This window comes from Hirundo rustica, chromosome 1 (genome assembly GCF_015227805.2).
Source record: "Hirundo rustica isolate bHirRus1 chromosome 1, bHirRus1.pri.v3, whole genome shotgun sequence".
NCBI lineage: Eukaryota > Metazoa > Chordata > Aves > Passeriformes > Hirundinidae > Hirundo > Hirundo rustica.
The window spans coordinates 91,153,515-91,177,276 of NC_053450.1; the positions used below are offsets into that span (position 1 = coordinate 91,153,515).

The 23,762-nt window shown below is 42.7% G+C and overlaps 1 protein-coding gene across 1 annotated transcript in view; it reads right to left on the minus strand.

The window, feature by feature from the left end:
• Positions 1-23,762, minus strand: part of GMPR (guanosine monophosphate reductase) — a 42,916-nt gene that overhangs the window by 15,932 nt on the left and 3,222 nt on the right. Inside the window, exons 2-7 of the mRNA XM_040073750.2 lie at positions 22,648-22,767; positions 20,593-20,676; positions 18,784-18,957; positions 11,113-11,194; positions 8,687-8,793; positions 3,133-3,175 (exon numbers count right to left, since the gene is read on the minus strand). Of these exons, the coding sequence (XP_039929684.1) occupies positions 3,133-3,175; positions 8,687-8,793; positions 11,113-11,194; positions 18,784-18,957; positions 20,593-20,676; positions 22,648-22,767 (610 nt within the window). The remainder of the gene's footprint in view (positions 1-3,132; positions 3,176-8,686; positions 8,794-11,112; positions 11,195-18,783; positions 18,958-20,592; positions 20,677-22,647; positions 22,768-23,762) is intronic.

The following is a 23,762-nucleotide window of genomic DNA, read 5'->3' on the forward strand; positions in this document are numbered from 1 at the left end:
AAGCCAGTGCGATCTGGTACAACTTGGAACTAGTGTATGTCCCCAGTTGACTTTTCCATATGATTATCCCTTCCTTTTCCTTCCCTGCTCCTGCATCTCTTCTCACCACTGCTGTAAGGAACAGCAGAAATGTGTTAAAGATGCTGGCATAAGATTCAAAAGGCACATTTTTTCCTGGCTGTATCACCAAAATATATGTGACCTCAGGCAATTGAACTTGGTATTTCTTCTCATCATTAAAGAAGGAGACAGTAGTGCCTCCCTGGAGCATTCTGAGAAATGTTTTCAAGTTATCAGCCTTTCCAAGGGTTCAGTTGTATGAACCGTCTGAGAGCCCAGCATAAATTTCTTTTCATGCTTTCTCTCATGCCTGCATCAAAACATCTCTTTTCTTTCCTCTCGACCTACATCTTTTTCATTATCATCTCTAATATCTAGATGGCAGTGACATCTTCAGTTTACCGAATCTATACCAGGTTCCCATGCAGCAGTTCCAGAACTCCAGCAGTCTCCCCCAAAGTATGTGTCTCCCAGCATTTCTGTCCCTCACCTTCAATGCTTCCCTGTTCCTTGTGGTTTTAAATAGGCTTCTACCTTGTTTCCCTCTGTCAAAATGCCCAATTTGCCTCTGAGTCCTGACATCAAGTCACAGGTGTCACCTTAAATCTGCTCAATATCTATTTCTTGGTTCTTCACAGTTCTCTCACTCAAATGAACCTACTCCTCCTGTTTCCATTAACTTGCTTCCTCCAGTCACACTTTTACTTATTTGTCAGTGCTTGTCTTCACATCTGGGACTCCGTAACACTTCCCATAATTCAGATGGATGCTCAGTCACTGCTTTATAGGGAATCATCCCATCCCGTGAAGATTTTACAGGGATCCATCAGATAGCATAATTACTTTAACCAAAGTCCTCTTCTTGTCTCGTGACCATGCTTTGTCCAGGCCTTCATCCCTAGATGAAGCTGTAGGTCTGGGTGTTTTATCACCTGGTCTTTGTTATCCAATATATTCACATAACTCAAGCACAGAGGTCTGTACCAGACAATTTAGTATCAAGGCTTTGTCTGACTTGTAAATGTTGGGCATGGCGGCTACGTTCTACGAGGCTCAGTTAGCCAATCACTTCAGTAGCATTCAATAAACACTGACAGTAATGTTTTCTCAAAGCTTATTTTGCCACATACCTTTGACAAATGCATATGTGGGTCCAGCTTGTCAGATGTTCACAGTGTCTACCCCAAGTGTACATAACCAGATACAGTAAGTTTATTGCCTCAGGGTTATCTCCATGATTTCCAGCTTGTAGCTGTGACACACAGTCACACTGATCTGTCCAGGTTACTATCAAGAGTATAACTACTGCCTGGAAAATGTCAGCTTTCTGATGCTCCTCTGTCCAAGGGATAATTCTGTGGCAGCCTTCAGACATGTACCACTGGGAATCCCAGCACCTCTTGATGAACAGCCAAGTCAGAAGCTGTCTTGTCACAGGTTTCAAGCAGGTTCAGGTTCAGTTAGCCCAAAGAGACTACAAAGATCCGTCAGACTTGTAATACACACTACAAAGAAAAACATTTGAAACACTGTGAAGTTACTTCCTGTTGTTCTAACTTCTGGAAATGCTCTTGTTGAAGAAAGACCTTTTCCACAGACCAGGTTTCTGTGCAGCTAGCTGGGAATGCGGTGAGGTCACAGTTTCAGTTCACAAGGTCTCAAGGACCACACCACCAGTAAGAACTTGGTGAGCTGTGGAACCAGAGAAAAGGCAGAATGAAGACCTCACTGCAGGCAGCATGTCAGAGTGAGGGGAGGTTGGGCATTTTTGAATACAATCTTGTCTAAGAAGGTGGATGCTGCTGTTCAGCTATGTTGGAATCACCCAACTGGAAGTATCTATTCCCTGCATCACATCACCAGTGGGTAACACAAGGGTTATATGAAATCCTCTGACCAAGCACATTCCTTGCTGGTAGTAATCACTCCACAGCTGTCCTCAGAATTCTCTAATTAAGTCCTCCTTTTCATCTGACCTGTTGCAAAACAGGAGCTGTCTGCAAACTTAGGTTTGCAGACCCAGGTGTTTGCAGAGAGAGAAAAGACACAGAGGTTTTCTGATGTCATCTGCTTTTCTAAGGAGACAAAATTCTCAGCACTTTCTGAAGTAATAGCAATGGAAAACAGATTCCAAGCCTGTAATCTGAGTTTAGTCCTCCCTCTACTTTCCATACTTTCAAAGCTTCCTGCAAAGCAGACTTTCTGTATCATAATGTGCTACTTCTTGTTTTCATACCACCCTGAAATCCCAGTGAGAGACTGTGCTGTCCCACTGTATTGCAGGCATTACTCGACACCTCCAAAGAGTCTGGCTTTTTGGGAGGTGGGGGAGTACCTTTAATTGTCTTGTCATCTCAGAATGCATTTAGCGATTGCTTCCCATATGTTTCTGTAACAAGGTTATGGCTAAGTGACAATCATGAGTTTGACCCCCATACCAACATAGACTTTCATGACCAACAGACAATACCAAGATTAAATCCTCTATTTTATCACCAAGAGCTGGAGCAATTCCCTGAGCTCACTGACATGAAAGCAAAATCTGTTAATTATTAACTTAGATGTTTCAGACATCTGCCTAGCTCTAGGGGATACAATATAAATAAAATCTCATCTCTTCAAGTGGACAGCTGATCCCAAGAACATCTCCAGGGATCCGGTCTGCCTTTTTGTTTTGTTCTTCTGTCCAACATGCATTCCACTGGCACTTCTTCCACTCAAGGCTCCAGTCAGCCAGATCTGGCAATGTCACAAGGCATCTCTGAACCTTACTCAGAAGAAACCCTTATCAATTTTCTTCATATTACTCTCCCAGCAGCTGTATCTCCTACACAGCTGGCAGACAATTTCCAAATAGCAGTGTGACCACTCTATGTTTTGCACTGCAGAATTTGGACTGTCTGTTCCAAAGAGAAAATTCATGCCTGGTGCATTAATTTCACTGGAGTCAGCTGCAGGGACTAACGTAAGCTCCTGCTAATTGATTACACGTTCAGGGTCACACCGATTCCGGCATCCCTGCTGCCGGGGGCGCTGGAGACACGTGGGGATGTCACGACACACTGTCCTTACCAAACGCTTTGGCGACATCTCCTGGGCAGTTGCATCCTCCGTCCTGCACAAAGAAAAGATGACAGTGAGCGGCAGCGAGGTCACTCAGGGACCCAGTGAGCACTGGAGCTCTGCGACACGCAGCACTGTGGCCCCTGCTCAGGAACAGCGTGTCAACAGAGCTGACCGTGCACTTGGGATGTATCATCTTGGCTACATTTTCAGGGAATCGAGATAATCCTTTCCACTGCTTACCTCCTTGAGGCTCACCTACTCTGCTGTACAGTCTACTGATAATACTACTGGTAACAACAGCAAAGCAAATTTCCTGACTGCAAGTTTCCAAATCCCAGAAACCAGAAAACAAAGCCTCCTCTGATGCTCTGAATAATCCCCTGCCATTTTAATGAATACCACAAGCCTCTACCTTAAACCACCAAAGACATTTAAAATAACTTTCTCAGCAGTTTACAATATATTAAAAGGTCACAGTGGGAGGGGAAAGGGAATACATCATCAGTTATACTGGATTTTTATCTGGTAATCTCTAACAAACCTGGTTAATACAATCTTTGGTAAGTGAAAATGAGCCTCTCATCCTACTCCTTACTGTTTGTTATGGGCTTGGTAAGGAAACAACAGCACTCTGGACCTTTAGCATTTCAGACATTTCAGTTTCAGTGCAATGCAGTGGCTGATGAAGGGGGTTCAGTTGAGGGGAAGGAGGTTGTGTATGTGTGATAGAGCTGTAAAAAAGGAATGACACACAGCAGAGCTCATCATGTGCCATGATTCTTTAGGATTTATAAAGGCCTGAGCACCAGATGAAAAATCCTTTAGTCTACACATTCATTACACCAGGAGAGCTCCCCATTCCTTTGATGATCTGGATCGGTTGCAGACTGCCAACATCTTTCCTGCTTTTGAAGCTACCCCCAGCCTGGCCAGTTACTGCACGCTGTTTCACCTCCCTGCTGACAGAAATACATGGCTGTGCGTGACCTGCGGCCGAGCACAGCCAGACACCCCCACCATCAGCCACCTTAGAGCTGGCTTTGATGGGCAGCTGGCAGCAGGGCTGTGCATCAGAAACTCTGTGTGCCCAGAAAAGGATTCAGACACAAACTGAGCAGGTGGATCCAAAAGTGAGTGGCTTTTCAAAGGGCACCCCACTGCAAACAGCACCTGGTGGAACTATAAAGGCTTTTATTCCATTTGCTGATAACCTCTAGCACATTATGCCTTTTGTTGAGCTTAGACACCCTTGCTGTCAGCTCCAGGAACAAGTGCTGGGCTGTCAGCTGAATCTCTCTCTCCTTTTAAGGGCTCTGAATGTGCAATTCTTTCCCTTTAACAAATCTGTCATAGTCTGGAGGAGGGTGTGAGTGTGTGTGCATGTGTCAGGGGAGAAAGAACCAGGGTAGAAAGAAGGGTCTAATAATCTTCAAAGAACAGTTTTAGCATACTTACTGTCTGAGAGACACTGGCTTTGAATGCTCCCTGGTAGGTGGGTTTCAGCCAGTTGTTTTCAGCCAGTTGTGGCTCAGGATCTGACTTTTATAACTAACCCAGTAATGGCAGTGATGAAGGTTTTATGCTTTCACAGGAACCATGAGGATGGGGGGGGCTTACTGTGTAACCATTAATCACTGGCTTCAAATAATAACACTTTGAATGTTACCAAATTACAAAATGCTGAGTGGATTAAGAGACTTGTCCAGAAGCTCACGGGTTACCATTTAAGATAAAAGGAACCGACAATGATGATTCACGGTCCTTCTTTATCTTTAGATGTCTCCAGTTACTTCAGATAAGCAGGTAAATCTAGTGATTCACAGTAAGAGAAACAAAAAGGGAACATACTAAGCAGTTATGTCAGAAGATGCTATACAATAAAGCTATATGCAGTAAAGCACTTCATTCCATCTGAAAAAGCAGGTACTCTGTTTAAGAAGTAAGACTTTGCTGCTGCTGCATTGCCTTGGAAGCTTCCCCTTGAAATTCAGCTTGTCCCAACAGGGCTCTGGGTCTGGGTTCAAAATGACTTGTAGACAGCTGGGCTTTAGCTACAGAGCTTGCTGCAGGCTCAGCCTCTACCTCTGAACCCTGGGGAAATTTGTCTGTAAAAATCTGCCTCTGAGTTCAGGAGTACTAGAATAATACCAAAGTAAGACTACTGGAAAGGGTTATGGTCATGGAACCGGTAGACAGCATGATTCTGAGCCGAGTGGGGGCTAGGAAGAGGAATGGGGAAAGCAGCTTTCCCCTCAACAGAATTACTTTAATGTGGCTGAAGTAATGCTTTTGTCCCCAGTCTTGTTCTCCAGATAGGTAAGCCATTTCACAGCAACAAAATTTAGCCCAAGGAAAAAAAGCACAGCATGGAAAACCAGCATACACTGGTTGAACATTTAGTATTCTGTGCAATTTATAATTAACTTATGAGTTATGTTTCAAGCAACCTTTATAAAAAAATTGCATAGTCAGTGCTTTCTACAGTATCAGCAAATGGATAGCTATTTATTATGCAGAAGATATATAAAGTATGTGGCATATACAGCAGTAAAAACAATACATATGGTGCTTCATTCTGAACTACATATACCAGCTATATTTCTGTGTGGAAAGTGTTCTGTGTGGAAAAAGGGACAGTATGGCAGTAGCTGGGTGAAGAAACCCTTAGTCATTCTTTTCATTGAATGCTGGTGACCTATCACCCAGGCAGGGAGAAGGGGAAACAGGGATCTCTGTCAAATGATAGCCACATGAGAGAGGACACATGCAGGGCTGCTTTCCATTCCCCACATTGCTGGCTTACTAGAATATGTGACTGTCTGTCCAGCAGAGGAGTTCTCTGACCTACAAGAACATCTCCAGCAGGCCCCCTCCACTTGTAATTCACTGCAGCACTTTCTCAAGGCCAATGGATTAGCAAGAGTGAAAATTGACACTATTGGCTCCAAGACAAACAGCACAGGACAGAAACCATGCCTGTTTCTTAGGGAGGGTTTCCTCTCTGCTTTCAGTGAGTCATGAAAGATTAATTTCTGAGGTGAGCTTTGAGTCTTACAGATCATTTAGCATGAGGTAAGTAACTGGTGCAATTTTATCTCCTACTTCTCTATGTAAATGACTAGACAGACACCAGGTGCTCACTTGGACTACCATATTTGCCTGAAAATTGTCACCTTCCTGGTCAACGAATCAGTTCCAAAAATCATACATGATAACTTCAGTAATAGGAGCATTTAAAGCCCAGTTTGTGCTCCCATCCTAGCAGAGCTCCTGAAGATCAGGGTTCAGTTGCGCCGTGTTCTCTGCGGTGCCTGTATCATACTCAGCACCACCACCTCCTCATTCTGAGAGTGAGACTTCTTCTCCTTCACACGGAAATTGTACCAACATAACAAGAATGAGGATTTAATTTAATGAAGATATTGAACAAGACAGAAGTGGATACAAGAAAGTAGCCCAAGGGACTAATCCATATCACACCATTAGCTATCATCTACATGAAGCTAGCTGGTAGGCTTTGAATCTTTTCACATCCTTCCTGCTACTTCCACATCAACATAACAAAAATTGCTGGACATATTTTCTCCTGGGGAATTGACATAGATAGCTGTGGTAATACTCTGCCTGTTGGGATTTCTTTTGGCTCAGGTAGGGTGTGCTGCTTCTTCAATCCCCAGAAAGACAGCAGTGAGACATTCTGAGGGATGCCATATACGCTTGTTGCCACCAGACCCAATTCTATACTTAGAATTGCTGCCATATGGTGTTTTTCTGTCTTGAGGATACCTCTCTTCCATGACATTCTTGCCAGAGCTCTGGCAACAACCATGCAGTCCAGCTTTTTCTTTCCCTAATACACCAATACCCACCTGAATGCTCCAGAATTCAGGCATCATGTCCTCACCCTTGCTTTACTCTTCGTAGACTGGGTAACAGAGTTGAGCTGAAGTGGTGGTAGAGACCCCAGCCATAGGCTCAAGGTATTTCTCGTGGCCCAGATGTTGGAAGCAGACAGGTATCAAATTGCCCTCCTTATCCCCCCGTAGGAGGCTGATGGGTGCGGGATCACTGAAACCTGAGCAAGTCAAGAACTGATCCATTCCCAAAGCAGGAAAGGAGATACAGTACAGAACCATCTGATTTTTCAACAGTCTAAATACACACTCCCTGTTATCTTGTAAAACCAGGATAGCAGCATTCTTCTGAGGGCTGCTAGCAGAAAATGTTTCATGCAAAACTAAGATGGGTCTCTGAGCACCACTGCCAGGATGACATCTATAACTTATCCAGGCTTCATGGTAATGAGTGAGGCTTTCATGCTCTATTGTACACATTCTACTATCTGTTATCGACAAAAACATTTGCAATACTGCCCAAGTCACAAAAATCACAGACTGCTTCTCTCTTTTTTTTGCAAAATTCATATAGCGGAGCCATGGAGAGGAGGGACTGCATATTCATTAACAATACAGAACAAGAGACATCTGACTGTAACACGTTCCTGCTCCATTATACTCCAAGAGATCCAGTCAAACTCTTTGCCCATCCCCAATCAGTTTGTTTTCCTCTCACCTCCCTCCTCAATGCAGCACAACACTCCTCCTACCTCACATGGATACTAGTCCCAACTGGGTTGAAAAAACGAGGGCTTTCCAGTGATTTCACTTGGCAGCAGATCTAAAATCCAGTGTGTGGTGTCTCCTAGGGCGGCAGAGGGAGCTTGCTGTCTGTGAGCACAGCACACAGGTGAGCACCTGTGCCCTCCCCATGGGCAGCTGCCTCACAGGCAGCCTGCAGAGGCTGTGCCAGCCTGACATGGCCAGGACATGCCTGTGTGTGCCCACGCATACGGGACCTTTGGGCGCTGCAGACTGCACTCTAGCTCAGTCTGGGGCCATGCTTACCAATTTACTTTATCTCTGTGAGGTGAATCTGGTCTCGCTGACAAGAGTGGAAACTGCCATTAGCAGGCAATACAGGCAGATGCTCTTTTTCCTCCACAGGCTTGTTATTTCCCCAGAGTTTGGTAAGAAATTAAGTGGCTCACGTGCAAGCTGTGCTCAAAAGAGCCACCTCAAATACTCCTGCCCCTGTGCAGAGAGCTCTGTGAGGATGCCATCTGAATCAATCCAACTAGGGCACAGACGGGCTTCCATCACTTTACCTTGTGCTCCCCTCTACTGCCTGCCTGCCCCTCAGTCACACTCTGAGGAAAGTCAAGTTTACATTCCATCCCTTTTTCAGAAGCCTTTCACAGGAATCACTGTTTGCTTCAATAGTGAAAACACTACCAAGCTTCCTATTCTGTTTACATAACAGCTTGAGGAAGCAAAAAGCAGATTTCGAAAGTCATGAACAGGAGAGAGGTGCCCACATCTTTTTAATGTTAGAGAGTTGGTTTCTTTTGATCTGGATCTCCACTGACTGTCCTAGGAGCTAATACAGGAGTCAAATGGGGATGACAGAAGCACAGACTTTAACATACAGGGTGCTAGACTGATTCTCCTGTTCCAGAACCATTTGCACAGTGGGAATCTGAGAGTGGATGATAGTTACTTACAGAGATGATATGTCCTTTCAAGCCATGTGCTGAGTCTGCACACTCAATAACAGCACTTAGCTGTGGATAGCCCACCCCTGTCTTAATCCGAGTGGTACATACAGAACCTAGACAAAAGAACAAATAAACATGGCCCATTAGGGTGACAGAAATTATACAGAAAAAATGTGTTTCTATCAGCATTATTCTTCTCTCAAGAAGTCTCTGTTGCCAATGCTGGCTTCTCACAGATAAAAGGAACACACAGGAACTTGAGTTCTGAAATGCTCTCATGCCACTTCATGGGAGCTGTGGCTGAGGACACTAATGTTCCCTCTTTCTTCATCGGAAGAACTAACTGGGCTAGTCCCAGTTTAGTTCTCATCAGTAATGCTTCTCAGTGAGGGAATTAACTGCATCACAAGAAAGAAAATCTGACTGAGGTGCCTGAAGGGGAGGGACAAAAGGACCAGAATCACAACTTGCAAGACTCAGCAGCAGGATTTATTACCTGACTGTTACTTCTAATAAATATTTTTACATCTTTTCTGCATGTTTAAAGAAGTATTTCTCTGATAAAATCTGGGGGTTTTTTTTGTTTTTTGTTTGTTGTTTTTTTTTTTTTTAACAGTTTTATCATCTTTTATTTAACTCTAAGGGCAGAAATATTTGGTTGACTGCAGTTCTGGGGAATATAAAAAAATCAGCACACAGTGAGATAAGTAATCACCTGAAAGCTGTATACTGCAACATCAAGGGAAATATTCTAACTGCATTATTTATACCCATAGATTGTGCATGCATGTATGCATAGACAAAAATAAGGGTCTGTGCGTGTGTGTATATATATATATATAAAAAACCAATTTAATTACAGTTCAATATAGCAATTGGCTATAGAACTTTTGGAATACCTTCCCTATATTTTCCTTAAATTAAGAGTCAAAATGAGGACTGCTTTTTGCCAGTCTAGGTCCTATAATTTAGGATACAGATCTAAAAGGTCTGAATGATGATGAGAATTTCAAAATAGATTCTAAACCAAATGCAGTGAAATCTGGTCCATTCACTCAGCTGATATCAAGCTGGTACCAGTAAAACAAAGGTTACCACAGATCCTTCAAGTAACTGACAAAGTGAAAACACAGAGAAGAGTTCTTGCAAAGTATTAAGAAAATTAGTTTTAATATAATTTCCACAGGGCTTGTACTTTGCAGGCTATGTAATCCTTTATAATAAATCACTGCCATTTTCCACAGGATTGATCATTATTTGGAAAAAAAGCCTCAAAACCTGAGGGAGAAGCATTTGTTACTTGTGAGTTTGCATGGTTGACTTTTACAGATCTGTTCAGGAAGACCTTCAGGGAGGACTATACAGCATTTACTCATATTTCCATGTTTGAGGCTACAAACCAGAATTATTCTCTTAAATCTGAATTTGCCCATGACAATCACACTATGAAATCTCTGTTGTTTATTCTTCATGTATTCTGCAGTATTTATTGTTTGGTACCTTCCTGGCACTACTGCTACATTTATTACATCATTTTCTCTGCTCCAGTTATCCATTCATGGACCTTCACTATCTGGCACTGCAGAGTGAACAATCAGCCTGCCCTGCACTGGCTGATCACAGCTATACTGTCAGTGGCATTTGTGCTAGCCACTTTAAAATCTAACCCACATATGGTGACTCCAGCTGCAGCCCTAAGAAGAAAATAGCAAGAGAAGGAACAGGTGAAGGAAGACACAAGGAAGGGAAAAAGAAAAAAAAAAAAAAAAAAAAAAAAAAAATAAAAAAAAAAAAAATTATGGCAGTTTAAAACAGACAACAGTATTAGGGAAGGGAAGAAAGGGAAAACACTGTAATAAGTTCAGGGTCCTCTTGTTTATCCATGGAAATGTTAGCGTGATAGATAGCATGCAACTGCATAAATGTAAATTTTAGCTCCCAAGCAATAGTAATAGGTAGAGGCAAAGTTATCTGTATTTCACCGCTGATGCCATTTCATCTCTGAAGACAAGGATAGCCTCAGTTTCACAGAACATGAATCATAAAGCTATTCAGAAACCCATCTTTCCTTGACAGGAGTGGACACCTTTGAGCTTTAGCTTGGATGATTCATACTCTTTTCAACAGGCCAGAGAAGTGTTCCCAAACCAACACATGTTATTAGTGATAATGTCAGGAACTCAGGCAGCCCAGTGCTTCCAATAACAGGCATCTTCACTGACTGAAGGTGCAATATGCCACACTGTGCAGTATGAAACACTAGCACCCTCTGTGTGTATTTCTTAAACACACTGTGTGTGCAAGCTCACTGGTACTTTATTGACCTGAGTGGATCTTGGCATTCTAACAGGCAAGAAAATGGCATTATACACTTGTTTCATCTGGACAGCTCCGCTACCAATGGTACCAAAAGCCACCCTTATTTGACTTACCTGGCCCAATACCCACTTTAATAATATCTGCTCCAGAAATAATAAGTTCTTCTACCATTTCTCCTGTCACCACATTGCCTGCCTAGAAAGAAAGAACAGTATCACATGTACAGGAGATTTCAAGACTACTGCAGTGAAGACTAAAGATGATAATGTAAAGTTTTATCCAGAGCTTTTACAAGTTGAACTACACAGAGTATGGAAGACTATAGTTCACCATATTGCTCCTTGGACATGCCACCAAGAGTAAACCAGTCACACAGGTAAATTCTCCAGTCAAATAAATTTAGCAATTAGTCCAGTAAACCCTGATCCTTAGCATCCCATCAGGAGATATGCTTTCTCATCCATCCCCCTAATCCTCACCCAGAGGCTATCAACCACATCATCCCTAACCACAAGGGCTATTCTTCTCTCTTACACACAGTGAACTCCTCCACCTCTCCTATCCTATCGCTCCTGAACAGCCTAGAGACCTCCATGCCTTTTGCCTAACTCACTTTGCAGGAAGAAGTTCAGATCTTGTTTAAAACGCTGGAAAAGATACTTTTCCTTTAGGGTTCAGTATTTTGCCCACGGAAAATAAGGTACTATTCTTCTAATTTTGTGCATTGTTGCCAAAATTGGTATGTACATACAAACTACATAAATTTGAGCTTTCACACCATATATGTACATTTGGTGATGCCAGTGGTTAAAAACAGGGGTTTGTTTTCCTCTGCACGACCTTGGCAGAGATAGAGAGAGCATGCTGTTTAGGGTGACATCTTTGAAAGAAGTTCTGGATTGGTTTGTGTTCTTTACCATATTTTTCCTTGAACTTCAATAGCTCTTTTCCCCCTTTTGCATACATTGTTATCTTTGCTGAAAATGAAGGCAGCTCTCTCAGCCTTTGTCCTGTTCCTTCTAGAAAACTTCTATTGCTCCCCACACCCCTAATCAATTTCTTAGTCTTTGTTTGCTTTCATACCAGACTTCCTTGAAGAAGATGATCTTTCTTCCACCTGAGGAATGAGAACTGTCCACCATGGTACAGGTGAGTTCTCACCAAGGCTTTGCACAACGTTTGCCTTTTCTATAGAAATATCTTGCCTGACACACAAGAATGCATTTGCCTGTGTCACACTGGTGGCTCACAGTCACCTCGTGATCTATTTATGCCTCCAGGAACATTTACCTACTCCAAATTTTAGCAGAAACTTGTAGAACTTCCTCTAATACTGTGTTAGCTGTTTCAAAGTTTTTCACAGGTGGTTTATCGAAGTAGGGGCCCTCTTCTGTCAGAGCCTTGGCTGGGTATAGGGCCTGTAGTAACATACCATGAGATACAGATTTTTCTGGTCCGTGGATGCTGAGAATGCAGAGAATTCCAGTGTGATTAAATTACTGATACTAGAAACTACAAAACTACCTTCTAGCACACACCTGGTAATTGGTTTGCAAAACTGGAGCAGCAAGTGCAGAGAGCTGCCAGTCTACTTCTATTCAGTTAAAGAAATATTTTGATGCAAGCTCAGCGTGACAAGACAGGCCCTTGCATGTGTCCAACTGTGGATCTGATGGATCAGCAATCAGAGTGAGGCTAGAGATCAATTCCTTTGCCAGGAGTGTCCTCTGTCCAGATGATTTTCAGAGAAAAGACAGTCTTCAAAGAGCAAAGATTTCAAATGACATTTGAATACTATTCAAAGGAGATTTATGAGCTAAAACCTATGCTTCGAGTTACATTTGAAAACAAACTGTTAGCCAATGCATTTTAAGACCAGGCTTTCCCCTCTGCAAAGAGCTGCACAAGGCAAATGAATGCTGACACAGCACACACTGAACTGACTCACTACAGCTGTACTAACTGCATTCCCATACTCTGAGGGAACATTGTGCAGGAATGCAATCCTATAAATTGCACCCCACAGTTTCAGATGGATGTGAAGGTCTTTGAATGTGCCAGAAGAAGGTAGCAAAGCTGGCGATGTGACTGAAAGGCAGGTACTGTGGAGAGTGTCCAAAGCACTGGGTTCATTTACCTTGGAGAAAAGGTGGCCAAGGGGTGACCTCATTGCTCATTAAAGCTTCCTGAGGAGGAGAGGAGGAAGTGGAGAGGGAGGTGCTGAGCTCTCCCTTGGATCCAGTGATGGCATGCATATGAGTGGCTCAAAGCTGTGTCCTCGGGGTGGGTTCAGACCTGACATGAGGAATCAGTTCTTAAGTGAAAGGGTGGACAAACCCTGGAACAGGCTTCCTAGAGAGGTCGCCAATGCCCCATGCCTCTCTGTTCAGTTTCCCAGGTCCTCCCTCACACCCTTCCTGTAAACTGGAGTAACACTGTTTCACCTTCTGCCAGCACGAACCTCCCAAGACTCCCAAGACCTCTGATAGGGGATGAGAGGGGTCCTGCTCTAACACTTGCTAGCTCCTTCAGTATTCTTAGACAATTACAAACCAAGTTTGGTTTGTATCGCAGTTCTGTGGCTTGTCTCACGTCTACAGAAGATTCCTAAACAGAAAAACTGCACAAGATAAACTTCCAGTTTTCCACATAACCTGTTTTGCACTTGTGCAAAAGACAGGTGCTTCACTTCTGGAGATCTGAATTCAGATCTAAAGACGTTCAGAAAACCTCTTACATAATGATATTGCAGGACCTACCAAGTGTTTGTAGCAGTACTGACACAGGCAGAGGAGAAGACAAATTCTAAAGTCCTTACTTAGTATTTTCTTAGCTTTTTTTCAAATGTAACTACTGCTGAAGTCAACAGAAGGGTATCTGGGGAATACGGGGCAAGGCCTGTTCTCCACTTACTGATTTCTGACTCCTATTTCACCATTTATTTATTTATACTGAATTTTGTTTCCTCCTTTGATTAGCTTGAAACAGCTGACAAGCCACCACCTGAAGCACTTAAAAAAACAATGATAATATCAAGCAGCAATTTGTGGTCTACGATACAGGACCACTTAACTTTGCTCAAAAGAGCATGATATTGATTAAAAATGAAGTAAAATAGGACAATCAGGAAATAAAGAATATATAATAGGTACAAGTACTTCAGCTAAGTGCTGCTTCCTTTTTGCTCAGTGGTAATTTGTTATACTAAGTACTGTACATTCCAAGGTGGGGTGATGGAGAGTGTCCCACTTAGGACATGAAGGAAGCAGTTTACCTCTGGAAGGCACCTGTGCTGTATGACACACACCACATTACAACTCGGTGAAATACTGGAACACATCCAGAAAATTCACAAATAGAAAGGAGCAGGTAATCAAGTCAGTGATTCCATGACATTTGGGATCAAATATGTATTTAATTTAAACAGCAGTGCCTTCTTATTAGCAGAGCAAAGAGGGTTGTCAAACTGTCTCTTCAGAAATGTTAACCAGACGTTTACTGTTAAGTTACTGTTAGAAAATGTTGGAACTGCATATGTTGGTTCAAAATGCTCATCCTAGCAGGGAAAAGCACTTATGTCCCCAGTATACTTTTTTTTTCCTCGAATGCATGTACACACATCACTGATTTCTGTCTTTCTGAATCTGCAAATCCTTAAAAAATTTTCAAGGAAGACGTGGAGCTCTACATAGCAGGCTTCAACCTGCCAGTGAGAGACTTGCTTCTTTGAGGTACCTTTTGCAGACCTCGGAGGGCACATAAAAACCCAGTATGAGGGAGGCACAGCTATCTATATGTGAAGAGAGCCCACTATGACAGCTGAAAGGAAATCAGTTTACTCACATCCAGCTGAACTCTGCTGTACTGAAACCAATGTTTGCCTTTAACTTGAAAGAATAGAACACAACTGGAACATGCACAGTAAAGTCACTACAGACAATACACTTTGCAGTGTGTTTACACAAGTAGTCAGGGAGCATAGCAATTGGTGCAAGTATTGTAATGGACCATCACTCGGTATGAGGTTTCAAGTGAACACCACCCTGGGTCATTCCAGCACTATCCAGGATGACTGAACTGTGGGTCAATCCTGAGGAAAATCCTGGCCTCAGAAAAGTCAAAGGGAGTTTCCCTACTGACTTTAATGAGATTAAGATTTTACCTAACAGGATTATAAAGACTATGGCTTCTCTGACAGAGATACAAAATTAGTGAACACAGAAGGGCAGTGCCTCTGAATTTCAGTCAGACGTTTGATACTGTGCCTCATGAAAGCCTGCTATAAATATCAACTCATACTGCCTAAGACAGGAACACTGCTGCACTGATTGAAAGCTGCTGGCAAATGGCAATGGATTGAGCTAGGGAGAAGTGTCTATGACAACAGTTCTCAAACTTTCCTCATGTATCCTAGAGGAAAGCACAGTCTGTGCCTCCACATTATCAGGAAGACGGCCAAAGGACACTTCCCACCCACAAAAGCAAGGGGTGCTTAACCATGAGATGGAGGGAGATGCCTTTTGCAGGGTTGAGCCATACCCAGTGGGTGCCTGCACTCAGAACTACGACAGGCTCAGCAGCAACACTCTCTTCTGTATGGGGATCCTGCCTGGCCCCTGTTCTGAGATGTCAGCCCTGGTGGACATGCCATGACTGAATTTACTCTAGTCTGTGTTCCGGGAATGAACTGGGAGTACTCTGCATGGCTTTCTCTGACTGAATCCTGCCTCCAACTAAGGCCCAGAAAAGTTCTGCTACTGACTCCAAGGAGGAGCAACAGTTTCTGGCGCCTGCTGTTTCCCTCTGCTTCTGCTCTGCAATTCTACTCCTCTCCTTCTCCGGCCCACATCTTGTGGGTGGTACTGTATCTCCAAGTGTGCTCCTGCCTCAGTCTTCTTCCTGTCACACTCCCTGCTCCCCCCAGGGTTGCTCTTCTATAATGAACAGAGGAATACCACGAAAAGAAAAATTCAGGATAAAAACATTTCAAACTTTGCTGGCAAAGATAACTTAGCTGGTAGACAGACTTCCAGGGTAATGGAATAACCCTAAAGTCTACAATTAAACTAAATAAGGACTATGCAACCTGTAATATAAAGGCTCTGATCCTCCATTATGAATGCGGACTAAAGGTTTTCTTTAGACTTGAGCAAGCAAGCACAATTGATGCACGTAACATTGCACAATGGCAAAAACACCCCAAATGGGAGATCCTCCTCAGGATCTTCCTGGTTCAGGGAGGCACCTGTGAGACACTCAGAAGACTTACATACTCCTTCTTCCCCCATTCCCAACCTGATGAGTGATTTAAGACAAGTCATGTTGTACCTCTGTGCTCCTGTTTGTCTTCCCTACCCTTTGTGTTCCATGGAGAAACTGATATTCTTTGTAAACTCATACAAAATGCAGTAGTGAAAAAAACCTCGTGTCAGAACCAGTCAGAAGGAAAAAAGGTCATGTTTAAGTATGTGTGCAATAAAAGTAAGTATTTAAAAAGACAGAAACATGCATTTGAAAGGTTGTTTCACAAGAGACATCCTCCATCTGCAGGTGAGTATTAGCCACAGAGAGTACTACATTAACCACAGTTGCTTTGCACATCCCCTTTCAACCTCAGAGCTGAGCCCATTATGTGGCCCCTGGGAACACACATTCCCTGAGATCCAGGGTTGGGTTACTGTTATGTATTGAACTGCAGCTGACTGTGGAATGAATAGTCATGCTGAGGAAAGCAAACAAGAGGGAGACGTCCTGGAGATCACTTTCAGCTAAGAGAAAGCTTCTTTATTTTTATACCTCCTATTTAACTGCTAACCCTTCTGTTTGAAAGCCCCAGCAGCAGAGAACATACTGCAGGCATGGCACAGACACATCAAAGCAGTCAGAACAGGTAGCAGCAGGACATGTCTTCCACATTACCATTAAAAGGAGCCTAGACCAGCTCCTGCATTCCAGCCACGAACAGCTTTAAAAGGCCATTTTGGCACAGAACATGAATTCATTTGGAAGCAACGTAGAGGTGGGTGTCTCTAGCTGAATCAGAGACCTTCAGGGACTGAGCAGACTCTGGAGGCTTTGGAAAATTGAAGGTTTTTGAACCCCCCAAGTTTGTCAGCATGCTTTTAGGAGTGGAAATTATCGCTGTGCACAGATGAAAACCATAAGCCATATTAAGCCACACTGAGAGAAAGCAACAATCAAAGAAGGCAACTGAACGGGTCAGGGCTGTAAATGTGCTCAAGCAGGTGGTGCCATCAGGACAATGAGACCTGAAGTAACAATAACCTTAGCCACAAAAGCAGAGATACTAGGAAGGCAGCTGAACAGACATGGAAGGTAGATGAGACTGGCCTAAGAAGCCTGGACTAAAATCTGGGCTTGATATCTGATTTTGACATTGACTTCCTCTGCCTACTGGAGAATTCATCTTGGTTGATTTCCCTCGGCAGTCAGCAAAGTCAGCAATCTGTGGGGAGGTGGAGGAGGGCATGACACATAATTTTCTCTCCACTCCTGACAGAGATGATCTTTGGCTTTAACTATGTGATTTAAGCTCTCTCCAACAACTATACAAAGACACTGGAGTAATTGTGTCACTAGGGTCAATACTTCAGATCCAAAGTAAGGAAACAGCTTCCTCCCTCATTGCAGTGAACATGAAGCAGAAAGCTCAGAAGACCCATATTTAGCATTTCATAGTTCCAAACTCTCTCTCTAAAGCCATGGGAAATGTGACCATACCAAAATGGTTCCCACCTCTCCTGGCAGCTGTTGAAGAATGCCTTTTCACAAGCATATGATAACCCCAACAAGCATTCCAGCTCACTTCCGTTTTCCATCATTCAGAAGCAAGAACACTGCCTTTCTCCAACATGGGAGAAAGGAACACATCCTCCTCTGAGCTGTTTGAACATGTTATTCTCTATTGAACCAAGGGAGAATGTGCATTTAGGAACATTCTTACTTCAGATTTACTTTACATGCATGAAGCTTTATCTCTGGCATGGGAAAGCAGGCAAGTGTTGCCTAAAGCCGATTTTTTTCTGCACTGGCTAGAAGAAAAGCTGGTAGCCTCATTACAGATCTGCTGTTTGTTTGAGGATTTCTGCTATTCTCATGGAAAAAATCCAGACACATTTCTTCAAGAGCCCTGGGAAAGCAGCAGTAGCGCTCTGCTGCTAGGAGTTCCGTGTCCATGCAAACACCCTATTCTTAGTGCAAAAGGGCTCAAGGAAGCATGGAGTTAGCACTCTGAGATGGGATAGTAACATCACAGAAAGCACCATGAAAAGCCCCAGCACTGACCATTTTGCTCCCTGACAATGCTGCTCACAACTGCTCAACATCCCTCTCATTCTTATCACGGGCAAGGATTGGTCTGCACTGAGGTGTCTTCACAGTGATCTAACAGCCAGTGGTCCCAGCTGGCCAGAAATGTTGGCACATTCCCACAGCAAACCTCTGCTTGGAATCACCAAAATAAACCTATACACTTAAGGTCTCATTAGAGGTCTCATCTAGTGTGGGAAGGAAGACTTGAGTACGAAAAGAACTGAATTCACCCAGTCCTCTATGCCAACTTAATAAGACAGCTGTATCAGAGCACACACTAAACATTCCCACACACATCATCAGCAATGGAAGACAGACAATGCCAGACTGTTATTAAACATCCTTCCTTGCTTCCCTTCCTTTTCTAGCTTCTGATGCCCACCAGTCAAACTCTGTGTCCTGTTCCTGGACAGAATTCACACACACCCCCTCCACCCTTTCTACACACTTACCATAATGGTGTGATGTGGGAACAGAGCACGGACGGATTTCACAAACTCCACAAAATACTCTGAATAGCCGTTTGCCACATCCAGGCAGATGAATTTGATAGCTGGAATGGCCTCTAGAATAGCTGTTAATTTTTTCAAATCATCTTGTCCACTACCTGAACTTGCTGCTACATGCTAAAAAAAACAGAGGGAACAAAACAGAGGAGTAGGTTGCAAAAACTGAAATAAACACACATAATTTGTATCTCTTTTCCTGCATAGTCTTGGCAGGACTTGTGCTGGAAACTAGTGAAAAATCACACTATGTAATATGAAGTAAATACCTCCCTGGGAAAAGCAATGGGCTATTTCTGTCCTATTTAAATGATATAAAAGAGAGGGAAATTAGCATTCTAGCATTCATTCATTCACAACTAGATTGTCACAGGCATATATAATAATCTGAGATCAGTCAAGGTTCAGCCATACTCATATTAACATGAACACAGATGCTGATTGATATATTTCCAGGAAGTTAGGCAAAATGTGGGGCACTGTCAGAGAGTAAAATCTGGGTCTTTAAGTTCACCATGCACCCCTGTGATCTACAGAATCACAGGATAATTTTGTTTGAAAGGGTTTGCTGGAGATCTTGTATCCAATCCCCCTTCTCAAGCAGGGTCATCTACCATTGAAAACAAGTAGATTGCTTCTTCCTTTGTCTTCCAATGAGTTCTTTCCAAAAGAAAAATAGTTTCCACAGCTGTTGGCCTACAAAACTTCCACAGAAATCCAAGGCCAGAGTGCAAGTCAGTATTTAATCACCATAGGAATAGAAGATCCTATTCCAGTCATTATGTACCACAAATAAGTTAAGTTTGGAAGTGTTCAGACACAAGGACATTCCTGGGACCACTTTCTACCCTATGGTGGCATATAAGTAATCCTCGTTGGCTGAAGTGCTAGGATCACTTTCAGATAACTCTGTAATCAACTACCTTTATAATATAATTCTAAAATGTACCACAGGTAAAGATACAATACAGCTGTGTGGTATTTTTTTTCTATACAGAGAAAGATCAAAAACTGCACTAAACTTTGAGCAGGAAGGGGAGGTGGCCAGGCACACTTACAGCGCCTCTCTGGGTACAGGGGCCTGCCAGACAAAAATAAGTAGTCTGAATGTGAGAAAGTCACAACCTAAGTCAATGTTTAAATTTACTAAATATAATGGCTCAGGCTAGGACCCTGAGAACAAGTGGGATAGCACAGCCAGGAATAGCACAAAGTGAGCTGTGGTGCAAGAAGGTAAGTGGAGTACACACAAGGTCTGACAACTTTCAGTGCTCCTCCCTGCCTGGGCCCAGCACCTGGGCCCCTCAAGCCTGCAGACTCCAGATCCACTTGCACACCTGATGGCAAAGATTTTGCCTGGTACAAGGGTGTGCAGAGCCAGCCTGTGGTTGGGTGACTTGAAATTATTCACACTGGTGCAATATCACAGCTCCCAACAGCAACAGAAGCACAGCACTCATACCTACTCCCAAGTATTTCCTCCATCTGAGTTCAGGATACTTCTCTGTTTCCATTCCAGGCATTTATAAATTTTGCTTTTTTGCATCTTAATACACGCACTTTCATAATGGATTCACATGGCTGTTTTTTTAAAATCAGGACAATGATGAATTTAAGAACAGCAAATATCTTCATTCCCCGAAACCTCACTTGACAACAGTACTCCCAAGAGACGCCAGTAACAACTCACTCCCAAGAGGCAGTGAGTTCAGAACAAAGCAATAAACCATAATAATTTACAGTAGAAAAATGTACCTCGAGGCATTCTGGGTGATTGGCAGCAAACAGTTTCCATTCTTCCAGAGAATAATGCTTGTGAATTGCAGTGAACATTGCATGCTAGCAAAGAACCAAGAGAACTGATATTAATGTCCAAGTTAGTAATTTTTCCCTCAGCTGCAAAATAACACATTAGAAAACCCCCTTTTAAGTATCAGCTCATCCTGCTTGGAAGAAACAGTTAACAGTGAATAACAGATCAAGAAACTATAAACAGCTCTTCAAAAGCAACTTGGCATAGTTAGCCAACCTTTTAGGACTAGGTTTATGATATGTTTCATTAAGCTACTGTCAGTATTTTGAATATGACAGAGGTTCATTAACTGCTGCAGCTCTATCCTGTAACCTACACTTTCAAAACAACTACTCAGCTAACTTTTTTTTTTTTCTGGCAGGGAGCACAAAGGGACCTCAAAAACTAAGCTCTAGAAGCTCTACCTGAAGCTGAGCTACACCCAAGATGGAAGCTACCCAGTGGAAGCATCCTCACAGAAACTTTCTTATCCTGTTTGTGGTAACTGTTGTTGTAAAAGCACACCCACTTTTCCTTATTCTGGAGTTTTAAACTCATGTTTATCATGGGTTGGCACAGTTTTGTTTTCTGGCTATAGAGAAATGTGGAATGTTTTTCCCTGCCAGGACCGTGGAGTGGTTTTGGGAGGGGAGGACTGGGACTTATCAGAAAGCTAGCCAAGATATTGGCAGCTAGTTTGACCAATAAGGATGTCAATGCGACTTTGGAAAGGACATTTAAAACTCCAATCTGCAGCAGATCGGTCTCCTGCTTCGGAATCAGCCATGAGGTAACATCGTAGGTGGCAGGCGGGCCAGGGTCGGGCCCTGCTGCCCCTCTGGGTGGCCGGGCTGGGCCCAGCCGGGCCTCTGAGAGCTGCTGCCTGCATGGGAGCGGCCTGGGCTGAGCCCTTTTACAGCTTTGTGGTAGCTCCGAGCTGGACCACTCGAGACCGAGGAGTGGAAAAAAGGGCATCTACCAGCCTCCTCCATCAGCACAGCTCTGCATTTCTTTCAGCCCTGCAGACCGGGGCGTGCAGGTGGCCCTTGCAGGCCCAGGTGGGTTTAACCCCTTCCCAGCAACATGGAGCTTTTAAAGCACAACTCTTCCTTGAGAGAAAGTAGAAAGAAAACAGAGGGTTCGTAGAAACAGACACCAGATGAAGTCAGTGGATTAGAAGTGAAAGAACTAATAATATTGGAATAGGATAGAAGAAGTGGACATTTTTAACTGGACTTTTCTAAGGTAAATTATGGAGAAATTAACTGTTCTTTGCAGCATCTTAGTGTCGTTGGGTAGAATGCTATTCTAATCAAAACTGAAGACTGATGTAATTGAGATTTAATTGAGAACTTTAAAGCCCCCGCTCCTGGGTTAAAAGGAAGTCTCAGCCTTTGAGACAAAGATGATTTTAGAGCAGAAGAAGTATTCGTAAATACTACCCCAGATACACTGAGAGGCCTTGCTGATAGAACATCACAGTCTGTGAAAACTCTGGGAGGCAGCACATGTGTGACATTGGGAACACTGGACTATTTTGTCTTGTGGCAAACGTCTTCATGAAAAACCTCAAAGACACTCTTCTCCTAAAGTAATGAGTGATTATGTCTAAATAGTGAAACTGACTGACAATCCCAAGTTGTGTCTTTCTGTGTTGTTTAATAAGAAAGTTAATAGTTTGTAAGGAGAGAGAAGAGTGTTTTAGTGTCATTCTGTTTTGGTTTAAGTTTCCTTTTCTCAACTTTTTTTCCATTCTTTTAGTTTGTCTCAATAAAACTATTTTTGTTCATTTTTAAGCTTAAGCCTGTTTTGCTTTTTTCTCCTAATCTCTCCCTTCCACAGAAAAAGAATCAATACTAAAACTTCTACATTAATTAGTGTTTCTGCCCGGTTTCATTAAGACCATTACAAGGTTCCCCTGTTCTCCAACAAACTTAGCTTAGTTAAAAATTAACAAAGGATGCTCACTGTCACCCAGCAGCTTCCTAACTGTTGCAGAAATGAGAGGTGAGACTTACTTTTGCCATAACCACAGCCATTTCAAATGTCCCCACAGTGTCCATGTTTGCCACTATAATGGGAATTCCTGTGTACGTTTGCTTGGAGTTACGGAAGGTGAAGGTGCGCGTGAGGTCGACCTGCAGTGAACAGACACACAATTCTTTTACGGAACTGATCGTAATCTTACATGAGTTTTGCCACAGATTTCAGATACAGAACGTTTAGACACAGCTTCTCGATCTTCCTCATATCTTCTGTTCCTATTGTTCCACTATTACAGCATTAACTTTTTTCTGCCTTCCAAACAAGAAAAAAAATTAAAAGAATGTTTTCTGCATTAAATAGAGCTCTTACTTAAGAAAAAGAATCAAAATAAAATCAAAAAAAGAAATGGAACAAGGCAGAAGGGCTTGGAAAGAAAGGACAATGAGGGCTCTGGGTTACTGTACACAGAAGTAACTTCAGCTGTTCATATGGCTGCCTGAGAAAGTCAAGTTGAACTCCTAACTCCAAAGCAGTAAGAACTGCAACTTTCTCCATCTCCAGGGCATAGAGGACTTTGTCCCAGTCTTTAAGGTAAATGACAGTATATTAAAGTATGCTCTTTCGGTCACAGTTACCAGCACTCTTGCCGTACAATATGAACAATCATATCTTGGCTTGCTAAACCAAGAAGCTGCTAGTTCCTAAGGTAATGTCTTAAAACCGTATCCGCCTTCACCTTCAAAGTTATTTCTTCTTCAGCACCTTCAAATGATACGGTAACATCAGGCATTTTTTTCCTTACATCTGCAAGAGGTGTTACCAAATTAGATTAGTTCCCACTGGCCTACCTAGGACCTTCCTACTTAAGGGAAAAATGCTCAAAAGCTCAAAAGGAAAAAAAAAAAAAAAAAAAAAAAAAGAAATGCACAACTCTTAAGATGTTAGTTTAGTCTCTAGCAAAAATGAAGGCTCTTTCAGTTTCCACTAACCCTCACTGCAACTTTAATCCAGTAACATTTTGCAGACCTGAACTAAACTGAAATCCATCATGAGAAAGAAAGCAACAGAAAAAATAGAGGATTTTTTACTATTCAATTAAAACACATTTTGAGCACTTCCAAATTGCAGGCTAGATTCTGTTTAATAT